The sequence below is a fragment of the Lactuca serriola genome, chromosome 1 (genome assembly GCF_051521515.1).
Source record: "Lactuca serriola cultivar US96UC23 chromosome 1, Lser_US96UC23_V15, whole genome shotgun sequence".
Taxonomy (NCBI): Eukaryota; Viridiplantae; Streptophyta; class Magnoliopsida; order Asterales; family Asteraceae; genus Lactuca; species Lactuca serriola.
The window spans coordinates 154,785,812-154,800,406 of record NC_136408.1 but is presented as its reverse complement, the minus strand read 5'-3'; the positions used below and the strand labels follow the sequence as shown (position 1 = coordinate 154,800,406).

General features: G+C 34.3%; 1 protein-coding gene and 1 long non-coding RNA gene across 2 annotated transcripts; both read right to left on the bottom strand.

Moving 5' to 3' along the window:
• Nucleotides 1-788: 788 nt before the first annotated feature.
• On the bottom strand, nt 789-1,629 carry LOC145071508 (uncharacterized). The gene is made up of 3 exons (XR_013690524.1): nt 1,523-1,629; nt 1,121-1,177; nt 789-1,043 (listed from the first exon to the last, which is right to left on the bottom strand). It is a non-coding gene; the product is annotated as an uncharacterized LOC145071508 (long non-coding RNA).
• An 8,985-nt stretch (nt 1,630-10,614) lies between these two features.
• LOC145071497 (uncharacterized) lies at nt 10,615-11,795 on the bottom strand. Its single transcript, XM_079018371.1, has 4 exons — nt 11,568-11,795; nt 11,349-11,452; nt 10,947-11,003; nt 10,615-10,869 (listed from the first exon to the last, which is right to left on the bottom strand). Exons 1-4 carry the CDS (start codon nt 11,621-11,623, stop codon nt 10,784-10,786), a joined length of 303 nt encoding a protein of 100 aa, XP_078874497.1. The 5' UTR covers nt 11,624-11,795; the 3' UTR covers nt 10,615-10,783.
• Nucleotides 11,796-14,595: the final 2,800 nt, after the last annotated feature.

Genomic DNA, 14,595 nt, shown 5'->3' with positions numbered 1-14,595 from the left:
TAAAAAGTGTGCAAGTATAAAACTAATTTTGCTTCATACTTTTTCTTATAATGATGAGTTTAAAGGTGATTATGAAATAAAAAATGATTGTGATATCATCGAGCCATTGAAGGTTTATTATCACCTTTAAAGTTATTTATTATTAATTTTTTTACATAAAAAGTTTTTTTAGTCTACTTTAGGTATGGTTATAGAAGACTAAGTTTATTTTACTTGGAACAATCTAAGAAATTAGAAAGGTCTATGCTTGGTTTTATGATGCTTGTATTAGACGTGGAAAGAGGGTTATAGAGGTGTATAGTATTGATTATACATCTGATTCCCAAACAGGCATATCATATATGCAACGGATTTCCGACGGCTACGACAAATTTTAGCAACGAATTTTTATATTAGATAAAAATCGGAAGGTTCTTTCTTGACCTAACTACAAAAATGCAGATTTTTGGAAAGATACAAAATAGAACTTCTAAAGCAAAATAGAATAGAAATGACTAGTCTTAGAATATAGTTGAACCAAAACACCTATTTTTTTTTTCGAGTCGGTTATTAGTAACCGATCAATGACGAATATACTTTTTTGTAAAAATTATCAAAAGAATAACTCACTAATGGACTATCGATGAAATTTAAGAAAAAATCACTAATAGATCACGTATAGATTTTATGTGATAGGCTAGCGGCGACTTTTGTATATAAAAAAAATATAAATTCATGAAAACATTAACAATAATTACATATTTAACAAAGGAAAAATCTTGAAACATACATCAAATCTATATTTTAAAAACATCAAATATATATCCACCAATTGGGTATTCATTATTCATTCGTTCATTGTTTACTTTACTTCTCAATGCAAAGACAAAAACAAAAACAATCTTGAAAAGTAATTCCACCTTGAGGACCCACCACCTCCATTTCTAACAAAGATGTTCCTTAGAATGTCACAATTCATTAGAAACATCTTTCCCAAGGAAAACAATCCATTTCACATCGGAATATGTGATTCCGATTCCGATCCCTCCGAAATGAGAAGACACCTTCAGATCAACAATCTCATATTAAATCGAGTGAAAACGACGGAAATTTTAGCAAATTTAGATTCAAATTAACACACCTTCAGATACATCTTCTTGTGTTTCCTCAAACACGGTATATGATATTCCCTTCCACACTGCAAGGAGTATAAATCTAACAATCAGAAATGAAAAAGCAGAATAATTGGATTTTTTTGAATGACCATTTTAACCTTGTGCCAAAACTAAAACAAGCACTATACTACAGGGACCAAATTTATTGATATATATTTAAGGAATGAGCATGTCAAGATCTAGTGATCAGATCTGCAGCTTTTGTCAACATTGCCATGATCCCCAAACATCATTCAGTAAGAATGGAACAAGATGTCAGATTTAGATCTTACTTAAGCGTTACTTGATATAGCATAAATTGGAAAGTAGAGAATTAAAAATTTATTGGCATCAAAACAATTACATAAGAAAACGTTTTATAAACTTACCTTTGAAAGGGTAAGCTAATGTACAGTGGCCCCTGGACAAACCCACGAAACCGACTTTTGAAATGCTATGAACACCTAACTGGTACCGATCTGATTCAACTAGACTGACAACAGATCAAGAAAGTGTGAGTCACAGGAGAACAACAGATATAGACTCCGAAACAACAAAAAAAAGGACACAACAGCTTCAAAACACATGATTCAGAATGATAACTTACATGTTTTTTCTTACATTATGTGCAAAAAAAAAAGCAATGCATTTTTCTGCTATCTCATAAACATGGTAATTATGGGTGATTCAGAAAAATAAATAGGACTTCTTAGGGTAGGGGTATTTTAGGTAACTATATTGTCTTAGTTTCTTATGCACGGTAAATGAATTAGACAAGTAGAAAGACTAAAAGAAAACTATGTTGTTATTACTTAGCAATTTCTTATATACTTTAACAACAATGTACATTGAAATATTTGGACATTTATCTAATTATATTTAATTGCACTTTTTTACCTTTAATTTTAACAATAATGTTTATGTAACACCTCAAATCTTAGACCAATTTTTTTTTCATTTTAAATTTACCGAAAACAAGTTTCACAAATAAAGTTATCAAACACATAGTTATCCAAAACAACCGTTTTCACAAAATATCAGAGTTTTTGAAACTGTCCCAAACCTCTATCCATCCTCCCAGCGAGTGTGCACAATCAGACATTCGCCCTCCCGCACTTCTCAAAACTACCTGAAACACATAAATCAACAACTGTAACCACGAAGCTTAGTGAGTTCTCCAAGATATCACACACAACACCACATAAATAAATAGCTATGGGTTATCAGCAACCTTGGGGACTATCAACAATACCAGTGGGCAACAACATACCTTATGAGTTATCAGCAACTCTAGGGATTGTCCTCAGTCTCAGTCACACGTAACAACGTAACACAAAATAACAGCAGACCCAACTGATCATCATAAATACAACTATTCTACCAGACAGGTAAGGATAACTGAGGAGACTCGCCTTATACTATCGACAAGTAAATGTCATAGCCGTACTGCCATAATTAGACTTCTCCTAGCGAACAAAATAATTAAACCTACTTAGTATTTAACATCCAAATCTAAGTCAAAAGTCAACGAAATTCGACTGCCCAATGCGTATGCTTGGCATACACTTCGTTACACGGGGCGTACAATGCGAACAGTGACCAGAAGGCGAAGGAACTGGCTGATGGGTTTTATACAAAGCAACATCCTATGCGCTCATGCAAACCCTAAAGCTTGGATCTAGGTTTCTCTATTTTACATGCAATTCATCCAAGGCTACCAAAAATTGGCATCCAAGTGATCTTAGAAGAGTCCATTTTCTCAGCTCCTAACTATGTGTAAGAATCCGACAAATATTTTCTAAATTTTTCATAATGCATTCCTAATTTTCCAAATTGGGCCCAAGTATATCCATTAGGCCTTATCCTAAAGCTCAATCCAAATATTATAGTCCATATGCTTGTTTTTGGATTGCCCATCAGTAGCCCAATCAGCAAAGCCCAATAGAAAGGCCAAACTCAAGGCAAAGCAAAATTAGGGTTTCTCACATGAAATGACGATTAGGGTTAAGTAATCTAACTTAACCCGTTAAACACTTAATCCATTAAAGTCCATCACTCTATTAGGCCATTCATACAATGTAGTTGGACATAAATCAAAATTCCAGTATAATAGTTCAAACGCGTGTCCCGACAATTCCCAAAGTAGCATTCCCAGAGTTAGGGTTTTATAAACCCTAATTAGGGTTTCCAATCCAATCACAATCCTACTGAGTCCAAGATTAAGCAACTAGGCCAATTAGGGTTCCACAAGGCCAGACACCACCCACTGCCACCTCGGCGGTGGTGGTCGGCAGCAGCCACCATTTGCAATGGTGGTGGTGGTAGTTCCTGCCCAAAAATTGCATATACCACTTCACACAAAATATACACACACACACGTAGCCACTAGAGTTGGTGGTTAGTGGTGGAAAAACGGTGGCAGCCACCACCTCATGGTGGTGGTGACGGACCTTCATTGATTTTCCGGCCAAAAATGGCTCATACAGCAACAATAACACCGAAAACAACATATATTCTAGACATACATCCACCCAGCCACCTTCCATGCGGCTGATGTTGCCGGAAAATTACGAAAATAGTTGCCAAAGGCCACCGACGGCAGCGGTGAAGCATCTGATGTCGAACACGCACAATGGGACGGAGGAGAGGAGGGAGACAAGTGGCAGATGGTCTTACCTGAAGCCTCTCGGTAGGTCGCGCCCTTGCTGCAGTGAACACGTCCTTTTGTCGACCATCAGCGGTTTTCCGGGTTGTTTACGACGTCTCCGGCAGCGACGTTGTGGCATTTAGATGGCGATGGATCGGCGGCAGCGGCGTTGTGGCGTGTAGGTGGAGTTTCATTTTATCTGGACGCATCTAAGTAGTTTACTGAACCGTACCTTTTTTTAGATTAACGAATACAAGAAAATGTTAGTTTGGTTATTACAATCTTTTAGTTTGATGCATAACTCTTGATGTTGTTCCCATTCATATTTTCATTGAGATAAAAAGTGTGCAAGTCTAAAACTAATTTTGCTTCATACTTTTTCTTATAATGATGAGTTTAAAGGTGATTATGAAATAAAAAATGATTGTGATATCATCGATCCATTGAAGGTTTATTATCACCTTTAAAGTTATTTATTATTAATTTTTTTACATAAAAAGTTTTTTTAATCTACTTTAGGTATGGTTATAGAAGACTAAGTTTATTTTACTTGGAACAATCTAAGAACTTAGAAAGGTCTATGCTTGGTTTTATAATGCTTGTATTAGACGTGGAAAGAAGGTTATAGAGGTGTATAGTATTGATTATACATCTGATTCCCAAAAAGCCATATCATATATGCAACGGATTTCCGACGGCTATGGCAAATTTTAGCAACGAATTTCTAGGTCGGTTATTAGTACCGATCAATGACGAATATACTTTTTTGTAAAAATTACCAAAATAATAACTCACTAACGGACTATCGATGAAATTTAAGAAAAACTCACTAATAGATCACATATAGATTTTATGTGATAGGCTAGCGGCGACTTTTGTATATAAAAAAAAATGTAAATTCATGAAAAAATTAACAATAATTACATATTTAACAAAGGAAAAATCTTGAAACATATATCAAATCTGTATTTTAAAACCATCAAATATAAATCCACCAATTGGGTATTCATTATTCATTCATTCTTTGTTTACTTTACTTCTCCATGCAAAGACAAAAACTAAAACAATTTTGAAAATTAATTCCACCTTGAGGACCCACCACCTCCATTTCTAACAAAGATGTTCCTTAGAATGTCAACATTCATTAGAAATATCTTTCCCAAGGAAAACAATCCACTTCTCATCGGAATATGTGATTCCGATTCCGATCCCTCCGAAATGAGAAGACACCTTCAGATCAACAATCTCATATTAAATCGAGTGAAAACGATGGAAATTTTAGCAAATTTAGATTCAAATTAACACACCTTCAGATACATCTTCTTGTGTTCCCTCAAACACCGTATATGATATTCCCTTTCACACTGCAAGGAGGATAAATCTAACAATCAGAAATCAAAACGCAGCATAATTGGATTTTTTTGAATGACCATTTATCCTTGTACCAAAACTAAAACAAGCACTATACTACAGGGACCAAATTTATTGATATATATTTAAGGAATGAGCATGTCAAGATCTAGTGATCAGATATGCAACTTCTGTCAACATTGCCATCATCTCCAAACATCATTCAGTAAGAATGGAACAAGATGTCAGATTTAGACCTTACTTAAGCGTTACTTGATATAGCATAAATTGGAAAGTTGAGAATTAAAAATTTATTGGCATCAAAACAAATACATAAGAAAACGTTTTATAAACTTACCTTTGAAAGGAGAACAGCAATACATGTGAAGCCTTTTTGTTACAATCAATGAAAACCTGCAGAAATAAAATAAATGGTAATCTACTGATTAATCTGTAGCAGCCGTGTAAAAGAATAATAAAAACACTACTTTATAGTTTATAGTTTATACTCACATGAAACATTCACATGAAAGATATCAAAAGCTTATGAACATTTTGTTATCATCAGAAACATCTTTGCCAAGGAACACAATCCACTTGACATCAGAAAGGGTAAGGTACAGTGGCCTGGAGAAACCCACAAAACCAACCCTTGAAATGCTATGAACACCTAACTGGTACCGATCTGATTCAACTAGACTGACAACAGATCAAGAAAGTGTGAGTCACAGGAGAACAGCATATATAAACTTCGAAACTACAAAAAATAAGGACAAAACAGCTTCAAAACACATGATTCAGAATGATAACTTACATGGTTTTTCTTACAAAATATTGCGGATCTTTGCTAGTTTTTTGATCTGTGTGCATGATAGAGAATTTTTTTTTTGAAATCAACAAATAAAAGTCTTGGTGATTTGCATGACCCAAAAGACACAGATCGATAACTTTATCAAACCAATGCATGATTTTCAGATATGCATTATCCTCCTAAGCTCTTAATTATTTGTGAATAGTTTGATGTTTGGATCCTGGATCTAGATTCAGTTGATTATGACAGCGGCTGTGGATCCTCAACATCTAATATATATAGTAAGAAAAGTGTGGGCGTCAACCCTAATCCTGATCTCTAGCGATGGTGATTTGCATCAACCTCCCCTAAAATTGTACATATCGTCACATACAGCCCAACCATTAAGAAAAATGACGCTTTTTATTTGTAGTTTTTTTAACAGATCTTAAATATTTGTAAATGGTCATAATACTCCTTTGTATACATAACTATTTTTTTAACGGTTCTTATTTGTAAATGGCCACACTATCTTTATTTGTATTTTTTTTCAAATACATTTGATACATTTTTCTTGCTTGTTTAAGTGAGAATATCTTCAATCATTTGACATTATGATTATTCGAGGTTGACTATACCTTATTCATTGTTTAGCCTTTCAACATGACAGGCTGTCATTAGCACAAACTTATTATAATGTTTGGCTACAAAATTAAAGTTTTCACAAAAAGTTGAAATTATGATTGTGTTAAATGAAATCATAATAATCTTGTATAATGATAATTATATTTATTTATAAATTTAATTTCATGAAGAAACTGATTGTAATAATGTAAATAAGGTAAAATTGTACATATATTTATCGTTTTGCACCCCCTCGAGTTAAACTCTCGATGTCTAAGAAAGCTCAACGAGAAAGATTCAATTTTATGAAAGGTCTGTCCGCAAGTTCACTTGGATGATTTTTCGATTACTCACACCCGATGTTTTGATATGTACACATTGTGCTATATTCATTGCGACATTGCATTTAAAGTATATTTGGATTTCTTTTTTTGTTTCAATGCAGTATGAGTTATAGAACATGTCAACGACAGTTAGAATGAATTTTGATAAGCATGCAAGAAACATAACACACGCACAAACCTCCACTGGACGATTGATTCTCGAGGATCAAGTTTGTGGGTAAATATCCATTGATGGTCGATCATTAGTTTCCAGAATGACATAGTGTAGAATATTTATCAAAATATATTTCTAAAATTGGTCTAGGTTTTAACACTAATGTTCGATTTAATGAGCTTACCAAAATTAACTATAGGTAATCTGATAACTGTCTCAAGCAACTCTTACACGGGATTGCTCCAAAGAAACCCTAGACTCCTTGTTTGATACTATATACTCCACCGCTAACGTTCAAGATTCCTCAATAAACAACAAAAGGGAAACAAAACAAGTGGTATTTAGGGTAAAATGACCATTTTTACCATCTTACTTTACTACAATGCTATATTGCTATTTTACACAATTACTTATACTCACATTATGTGCAAAAAAAAAGCAATGCATTTTTCTGCTATCTCATAAACATGGTAATTATGGGTGATTCAGAAAAATAAATAGGACTTCTTAGGGCAGGGTTATTTTAGGTAACTAGATTGTTTTAGTTTCTTATGCACGGTAAATGAATTAGACAAGTAGAAAGACTAAAAGAATACAATGTTGTTATTACTTAGCAATTTCTTATATACTTTAACAACAATGTACATTGAAATATTTGGACATTTATCTAATTATATTTAATTGCACTTTTTTTCCTTTAATTTTAACAATAATGTTTATGTAACACCTCAAATCTTAGACCAATTTTTTTTTTCATTTTAAATTTACCGAAAACAAGTTTCACAAATAAAGTTATCAAACACATAGTTATCCAAAACAACCATTTTCACAAAATATCAGAGTTTTTCAAACTGTCCCAAACCTCTATCCATCCTCCCAACGAGTGTGCACAATCAAACATTCGCCTCCCGCACTTCTCAAAACTACCTGAAACACATAAATCAACAACTGTAACCACGAAGCTTAGTGAGTTCTCCAAGATATGACACACAACACCACATAAATAAATAGCTATGAGTTATCAGCAACCTTGGGGACTATCAACAATACCGGTGGGCAACAACACACCTTATGAGTTATCAGCAACTTTAGGGACTGTCCTCAGTCTCAGTCACATGTAACAACGTAACACAAAATAACAGCAGACCCAACTGATCATCATAAATACAACTATTCAACCAGACAGGTAAGGATAACTGAGGAGACTCACCTTATACTAACGACAATTAAATGTCATAGCCGAACTGCTTGAATTAGACTTCTCCTAGTGAACGAAATAATTAACCCTAATTAATATTTAACATCCAAATCTAAGTCAAAAGTCAACGAAATTCGACTACCCAATGCGTATGCTTGGCGTACACTTCGTTACACGGGGCGTACAACGCGAACAGTGACCAGACGACAAAGGAACAGGCTGATGGGTTTTATACAAAAGAACATCCTATGTGCTCATGCAAACCCTAAAGCTTGGATCTAGGTTTCTCTATTGTACATGCAATTCATCCGTGGCTACCAAAAATTGGCATCCAAGTGATCTTAGAAGAGTCCATTTTCTCAGTTCCTAACTATGTGTAAGAATCCGACAAATATTTTTAAATTTTTCATAATGCATTCCTAATTTTCCCAGTTGGGCCCAAGTATATCCATTAGGCCTTATCCTAAAGCTCAAACCAAATATTATAGTCCATATGCTTGTTTTTGGATGGCCCATCAGTAGCCCAATCACCAAAGCCCAATAGAAAGGCCAAACTCAAGGCCAAAGCAAAATTAGGGTTTCTCACATGAAATGATGATTATGGTTAAGTAATCTAACTTAACCCATTAGACACTTAATCCATTAAAGTCCATCACTCTATTAGGCCATTCATACAATTTAGTTGGACATAAATCAAAATTCCAATATAATAGTCCAAACGCGTGTCCCGACAATTCCCAAAGTAACATTCCCAGAGTTAGGGTTTTATAAACCCTAATTAGGGTTTCCAATCCAATCACAATCCTACTGAGTCCAAGATTAAGCAACTAGGCCAATTAGGGTTCCACTAGGCCAGACACCACCCACTGCCACCTCGGCGGTGGTGGTTGGCAACAACCACCATTTGCAATGGTGGTGGTGGTGGTGGTTCCTGCCCAAAAATTGCATATACCACTTCACACATAATACACACACACACGTAGCCACTAGAGATGGTGGTTAGTGGTGGAAAAACGATGGCAGCCACCACTTGATGGTGGTGGTGACGGACCTTCATTGATTTTCCGACCAAAAATGGCTCATACAGCAACAATAACACCGACAAGAACATATATTCTAGACATACATCCATCCAGCCACCTTCCATGCGGCTGATGTTGTCGGAAAGTTACGAAAATAGTTGGCAAAGGCCACCGACGGCAGCGGTGAAGCATTTGATGTCGAACACGCACAAAGGGACGGAGGAGAGGAGGGAGACAAGTGGCAGATGGTCTTACCTGAAGCCTCTCGGTAGTTCGCGCCCTTGCTGCAGCGAACACGTCCTTTTGTCGACCATCAGCGGTTTTCCAGGTTGTTTACGATGTCTGCGGCAGCGACGTTGTGGCATTTAGATTGCGATGGATCGGCGGCAGCGGCGTTGTGGCGTGTAGGTGGAGTTTCATTTTATCTGGAAGCATCTAAGTAGTTTACTGAACCGTACCTTTTTTTAAATTAACTAATACAAGAAACTGTTAGTTTGGTTATTACAATCTTTTAGTTTGATGCATAACTCTTGATGTTGTTCCCATTCATATTTTCATTGAGATAAAAAGTGTGCAAGTATAAAACTAATTTTGCTTCATACTTTTTCTTATAATGATGTGTTTAAAGGTGATTATGAAATAAAAAATGATTGTGATATCATCGAGCCATTGAAGGTTTATTATCACCTTTAAAGTTATTTATTATTAATTTTTTTACATAAAAAGTTTTTTTAGTCTACTTTAGTTATGGTTATAGAAGACTAAGTTTATTTTACTTGGAACAATCTAAGAAATTAGAAAGGTCTATGCTTGGTTTTATGATGCTTGTATTAGACGTGGAAAGAGGGTTATAGAGGTGTATAGTATTGATTATACATCTGATTCCCAAACAGGCATATCATATATGCAACGGATTTCCGACGGCTACGACAAATTTTAGCAACGAATTTTTATATTAGATAAAAATCGGAAGGTTCTTTCTTGACCTAACTACAAAAATGCAGATTTTTGGAAAGATACAAAATAGAACTTCTAAAGCAAAATAGAATAGAAATGACTAGTCTTAGAATATAGTTGAACCAAAACACCTATTTTTTTTTTTCGAGTCGGTTATTAGTGACCGATCAATGACGAATATACTTTTTTGTAAAAATTATCAAAAGAATAACTCACTAACGGACTATCGATGAAATTTAAGAAAAAATCACTAATAGATCACGTATAGATTTTATGTGATAGGCTAGCGGCGACTTTTGTATATAAAAAAAATATAAATTCATGAAAACATTAACAATAATTACATATTTAACAAAGGAAAAATCTTGAAACATACATCAAATCTATATTTTAAAAACATCAAATATATATCCACCAATTGGGTATTCATTATTCATTCGTTCATTGTTTACTTTACTTCTCAATGCAAAGACAAAAACAAAAACAATCTTGAAAAGTAATTCCACCTTGAGGACCCACCACCTCCATTTCTAACAAAGATGTTCCTTAGAATGTCACAATTCATTAGAAACATCTTTCCCAAGGAAAACAATCCATTTCACATCGGAATATGTGATTCCGATTCCGATCCCTCCGAAATGAGAAGACACCTTCAGATCAACAATCTCATATTAAATCGAGTGAAAACGACGGAAATTTTAGCAAATTTAGATTCAAATTAACACACCTTCAGATACATCTTCTTGTGTTTCCTCAAACACGGTATATGATATTCCCTTCCACACTGCAAGGAGTATAAATCTAACAATCAGAAATGAAAAAGCAGAATAATTGGATTTTTTTGAATGACCATTTTAACCTTGTGCCAAAACTAAAACAAGCACTATACTACAGGGACCAAATTTATTGATATATATTTAAGGAATGAGCATGTCAAGATCTAGTGATCAGATCTGCAACTTTTGTCAACATTGCCATGATCCCCAAACATCATTCAGTAAGAATGGAACAAGATGTCAGATTTAGATCTTACTTAAGCGTTACTTGATATAGCATAAATTGGAAAGTAGAGAATTAAAAATTTATTGGCATCAAAACAATTACATAAGAAAACGTTTTATAAACTTACCTTTGAAAGGGTAAGCTAATGTACAGTGGCCCCTGGACAAACCCACGAAACCGACTTTTGAAATGCTATGAACACCTAACTGGTACCGATCTGATTCAACTAGACTGACAACAGATCAAGAAAGTGTGAGTCACAGGAGAACAACAGATATAGACTCCGAAACAACAAAAAAAAAGGACACAACAGCTTCAAAACACATGATTCAGAATGATAACTTACATGTTTTTTCTTACAAAATATTGCGGGTCTTTGCTAGTTTTTTGATCTGTGTGCATGATAGAGAATTTTTTTTTTTTGAAATCAACACATAAAAGTCTTGGTGATTTGCATGACCCAAAAGACACAGATCGATAACTTTATCAAACCAATGCATGATTTTCAGATATGCATTATCCTCCTAAGCTCTTAATTATTTGTGAATAGTTTGATGTTTGGATCCTGGATCTAGATTCAGTTGATTATGACAGCGGCTGTGGATCCTCAACATCTAATATATATAGTAAGAAAAGTGTGGGCGTCAACCCTAATCCTGATCTCTAGCGATGGTGATTTGCATCAACCTCCCCTAAAATTGTACATATCGTCACATACAGCCCAACCATTAAGAAAAATGATGCTTTTTATTTGTAGTTTTTTTAACAGATCTTAAATATTTGTAAATGGTCATAATACTCCTTTGTATACATAACTATTTTTTTAACGGTTCTTATTTGTAAATGGCCACACTATCTTTATTTGTATTTTTTTTTCAAAAACATTTGATACATTTTTCTTGCTTGTTTAAGTGAGAATATCTTCTATCATTTGACATTGTGATTATTCGAGGTTGACTATACCTTATTCATTGTTTAGCCTTTCAACATGACAGGGTGTCATTAGCACAAACTTATTATAATGTTTGGCTACAAAATTAAAGTTTTCACAAAAAGTTGAAATTATGATTGTGTTAAATGAAATCATAATAATCTTGTATACTGATAATTATATTTATTTAAAAATTTAATTTCATGAAAAACTGATCTTAATAATGTAAATCAGGTAAAATTGTACATATATTTATCGTTTTGCACCTCCTCGAGTTAAACTCTCGATGTCTAAGAAAGCTCAACGAGAAAGATTCAATTTTATGAAAGGTCTGTCCGCAAGTTCACTTGGATGATTTTTCGATTACTCACACCCGATGTTTTGATATGTACACATTGTGCTATATTCATTGCGACATTGCATTTAAAGTATATTTGGATTTCTTTTTTGTTTCAATGCAGTATGAGTTATAGAACATGTCAACGACAGTTAGAATGAATTTTGATAAGCATGCAAGAAACATAACACATGCACAAACCTGCACTGGATGATTGATTCTCGAGGATCAAGTTTGTGGGTAAATATCCATTGATGGTCGATCATTAATTTCCAGAATGACATAGTGTAGAATATTTATCAAAATATATTTCTAAAATTGGTCTAGGTTTTAACACTAATGTTCGATTTAATGAGCTTACCAAAATTAACTATAGGTAATCTGATAACTGTCTCAAGCAACTCTTACACGGGATTGCTCCAAAGAAACCCTAGACTCCTTGTTTGATACTATATACTCCACCGCTAACGTTCAATATTCCTCAATAAACAACAAAAGGGAAACAAAACAAGTGGTATTTAGGGTAAAATGACCATTTTTACCATCTTACTTTACTACAATGCTATATTGCTATTTTACACAATTACTTATACTCACATTATGTGCAAAAAAAAAAGCAATGCATTTTTCTGCTATCTCATAAACATGGTAATTATGGGTGATTCAGAAAAATAAATAGGACTTCTTAGGGCAGGGGTATTTTAGGTAACTAGATTGTTTTAGTTTCTTATGCACGGTAAATGAATTAGACAAGTAGAAAGACTAAAAGAATACAATGTTGTTATTACTTAGCAATTTCTTATATACTTTAACAACAATGTACATTGAAATATTTGGACATTTATCTAATTATATTTAATTGCACTTTTTTTCCTTTAATTTTAACAATAATGTTTATGTAACACCTCAAATCTTAGACCAATTTTTTTTTTTCATTTTAAATTTACCGAAAACAAGTTTCACAAATAAAGTTATCAAACACATAGTTATCCAAAACAACCATTTTCACAAAATATCAGAGTTTTTCAAACTGTCCCAAACCTCTATCCATCCTCCCAACGAGTGTGCACAATCAAACATTCGCCTCCCGCACTTCTCAAAACTACCTGAAACACATAAATCAACAACTATAACCACGAAGCTTAGTGAGTTCTCCAAGATATGACACACAACACCACATAAATAAATAGCTATGAGTTATCAGCAACCTTGGGGACTATCAACAATACCGGTGGGCAACAACACACCTTATGAGTTATCAGCAACTTTAGGGACTGTCCTCAGTCTCAGTCACATGTAACAACGTAACACAAAATAACAGCAGACCCAACTGATCATCATAAATACAACTATTCAACCAGACAGGTAAGGATAACTGAGGAGACTCACCTTATACTAACGACAATTAAATGTCATAGCCGAACTGCTAGAATTAGACTTCTCCTAGTGAACGAAATAATTAACCCTAATTAATATTTAACATCCAAATCTAAGTCAAAAGTCAACGAAATTCGACTACCCAATGCGTATGCTTGGCGTACACTTCGTTACACGGGGCGTACAACGCGAATAGTGACCAGACGACGAAGGAACTGGCTGATGGGTTTTATACAAAAGAACATCCTATGTGCTCATGCAAACCCTAAAGCTTGGATCTAGGTTTCTCTATTGTACATGCAATTCATCCGTGGCTACCAAAAATTGGCATCCAAGTGATCTTAGAAGAGTCCATTTTCTCAGCTCCTAACTATGTGTAAGAATCCGACAAATATTTTCTAAATTTTTCATAATGCATTCCTAATTTTCCCAGTTGGGCCCAAGTATATCCATTAGGCCTTATCCTAAAGCTCAAACCAAATATTATAGTCCATATGCTTGTTTTTGGATGGCCCATCAGTAGCCCAATCACCAAAGCCCAATAGAAAGGCCAAACTCAAGGCCAAAGCAAAATTAGGGTTTCTCACATGAAATGATGGTTATGGTTAAGTAATCTAACTTAACCCATTAGACACTTAATCCATTAAAGTCCATCACTCTATTAGGCCATTCATACAATTTAGTTGGACATAATTCAAAATTCCAATATAATAGTCCAAACGCGTGTCC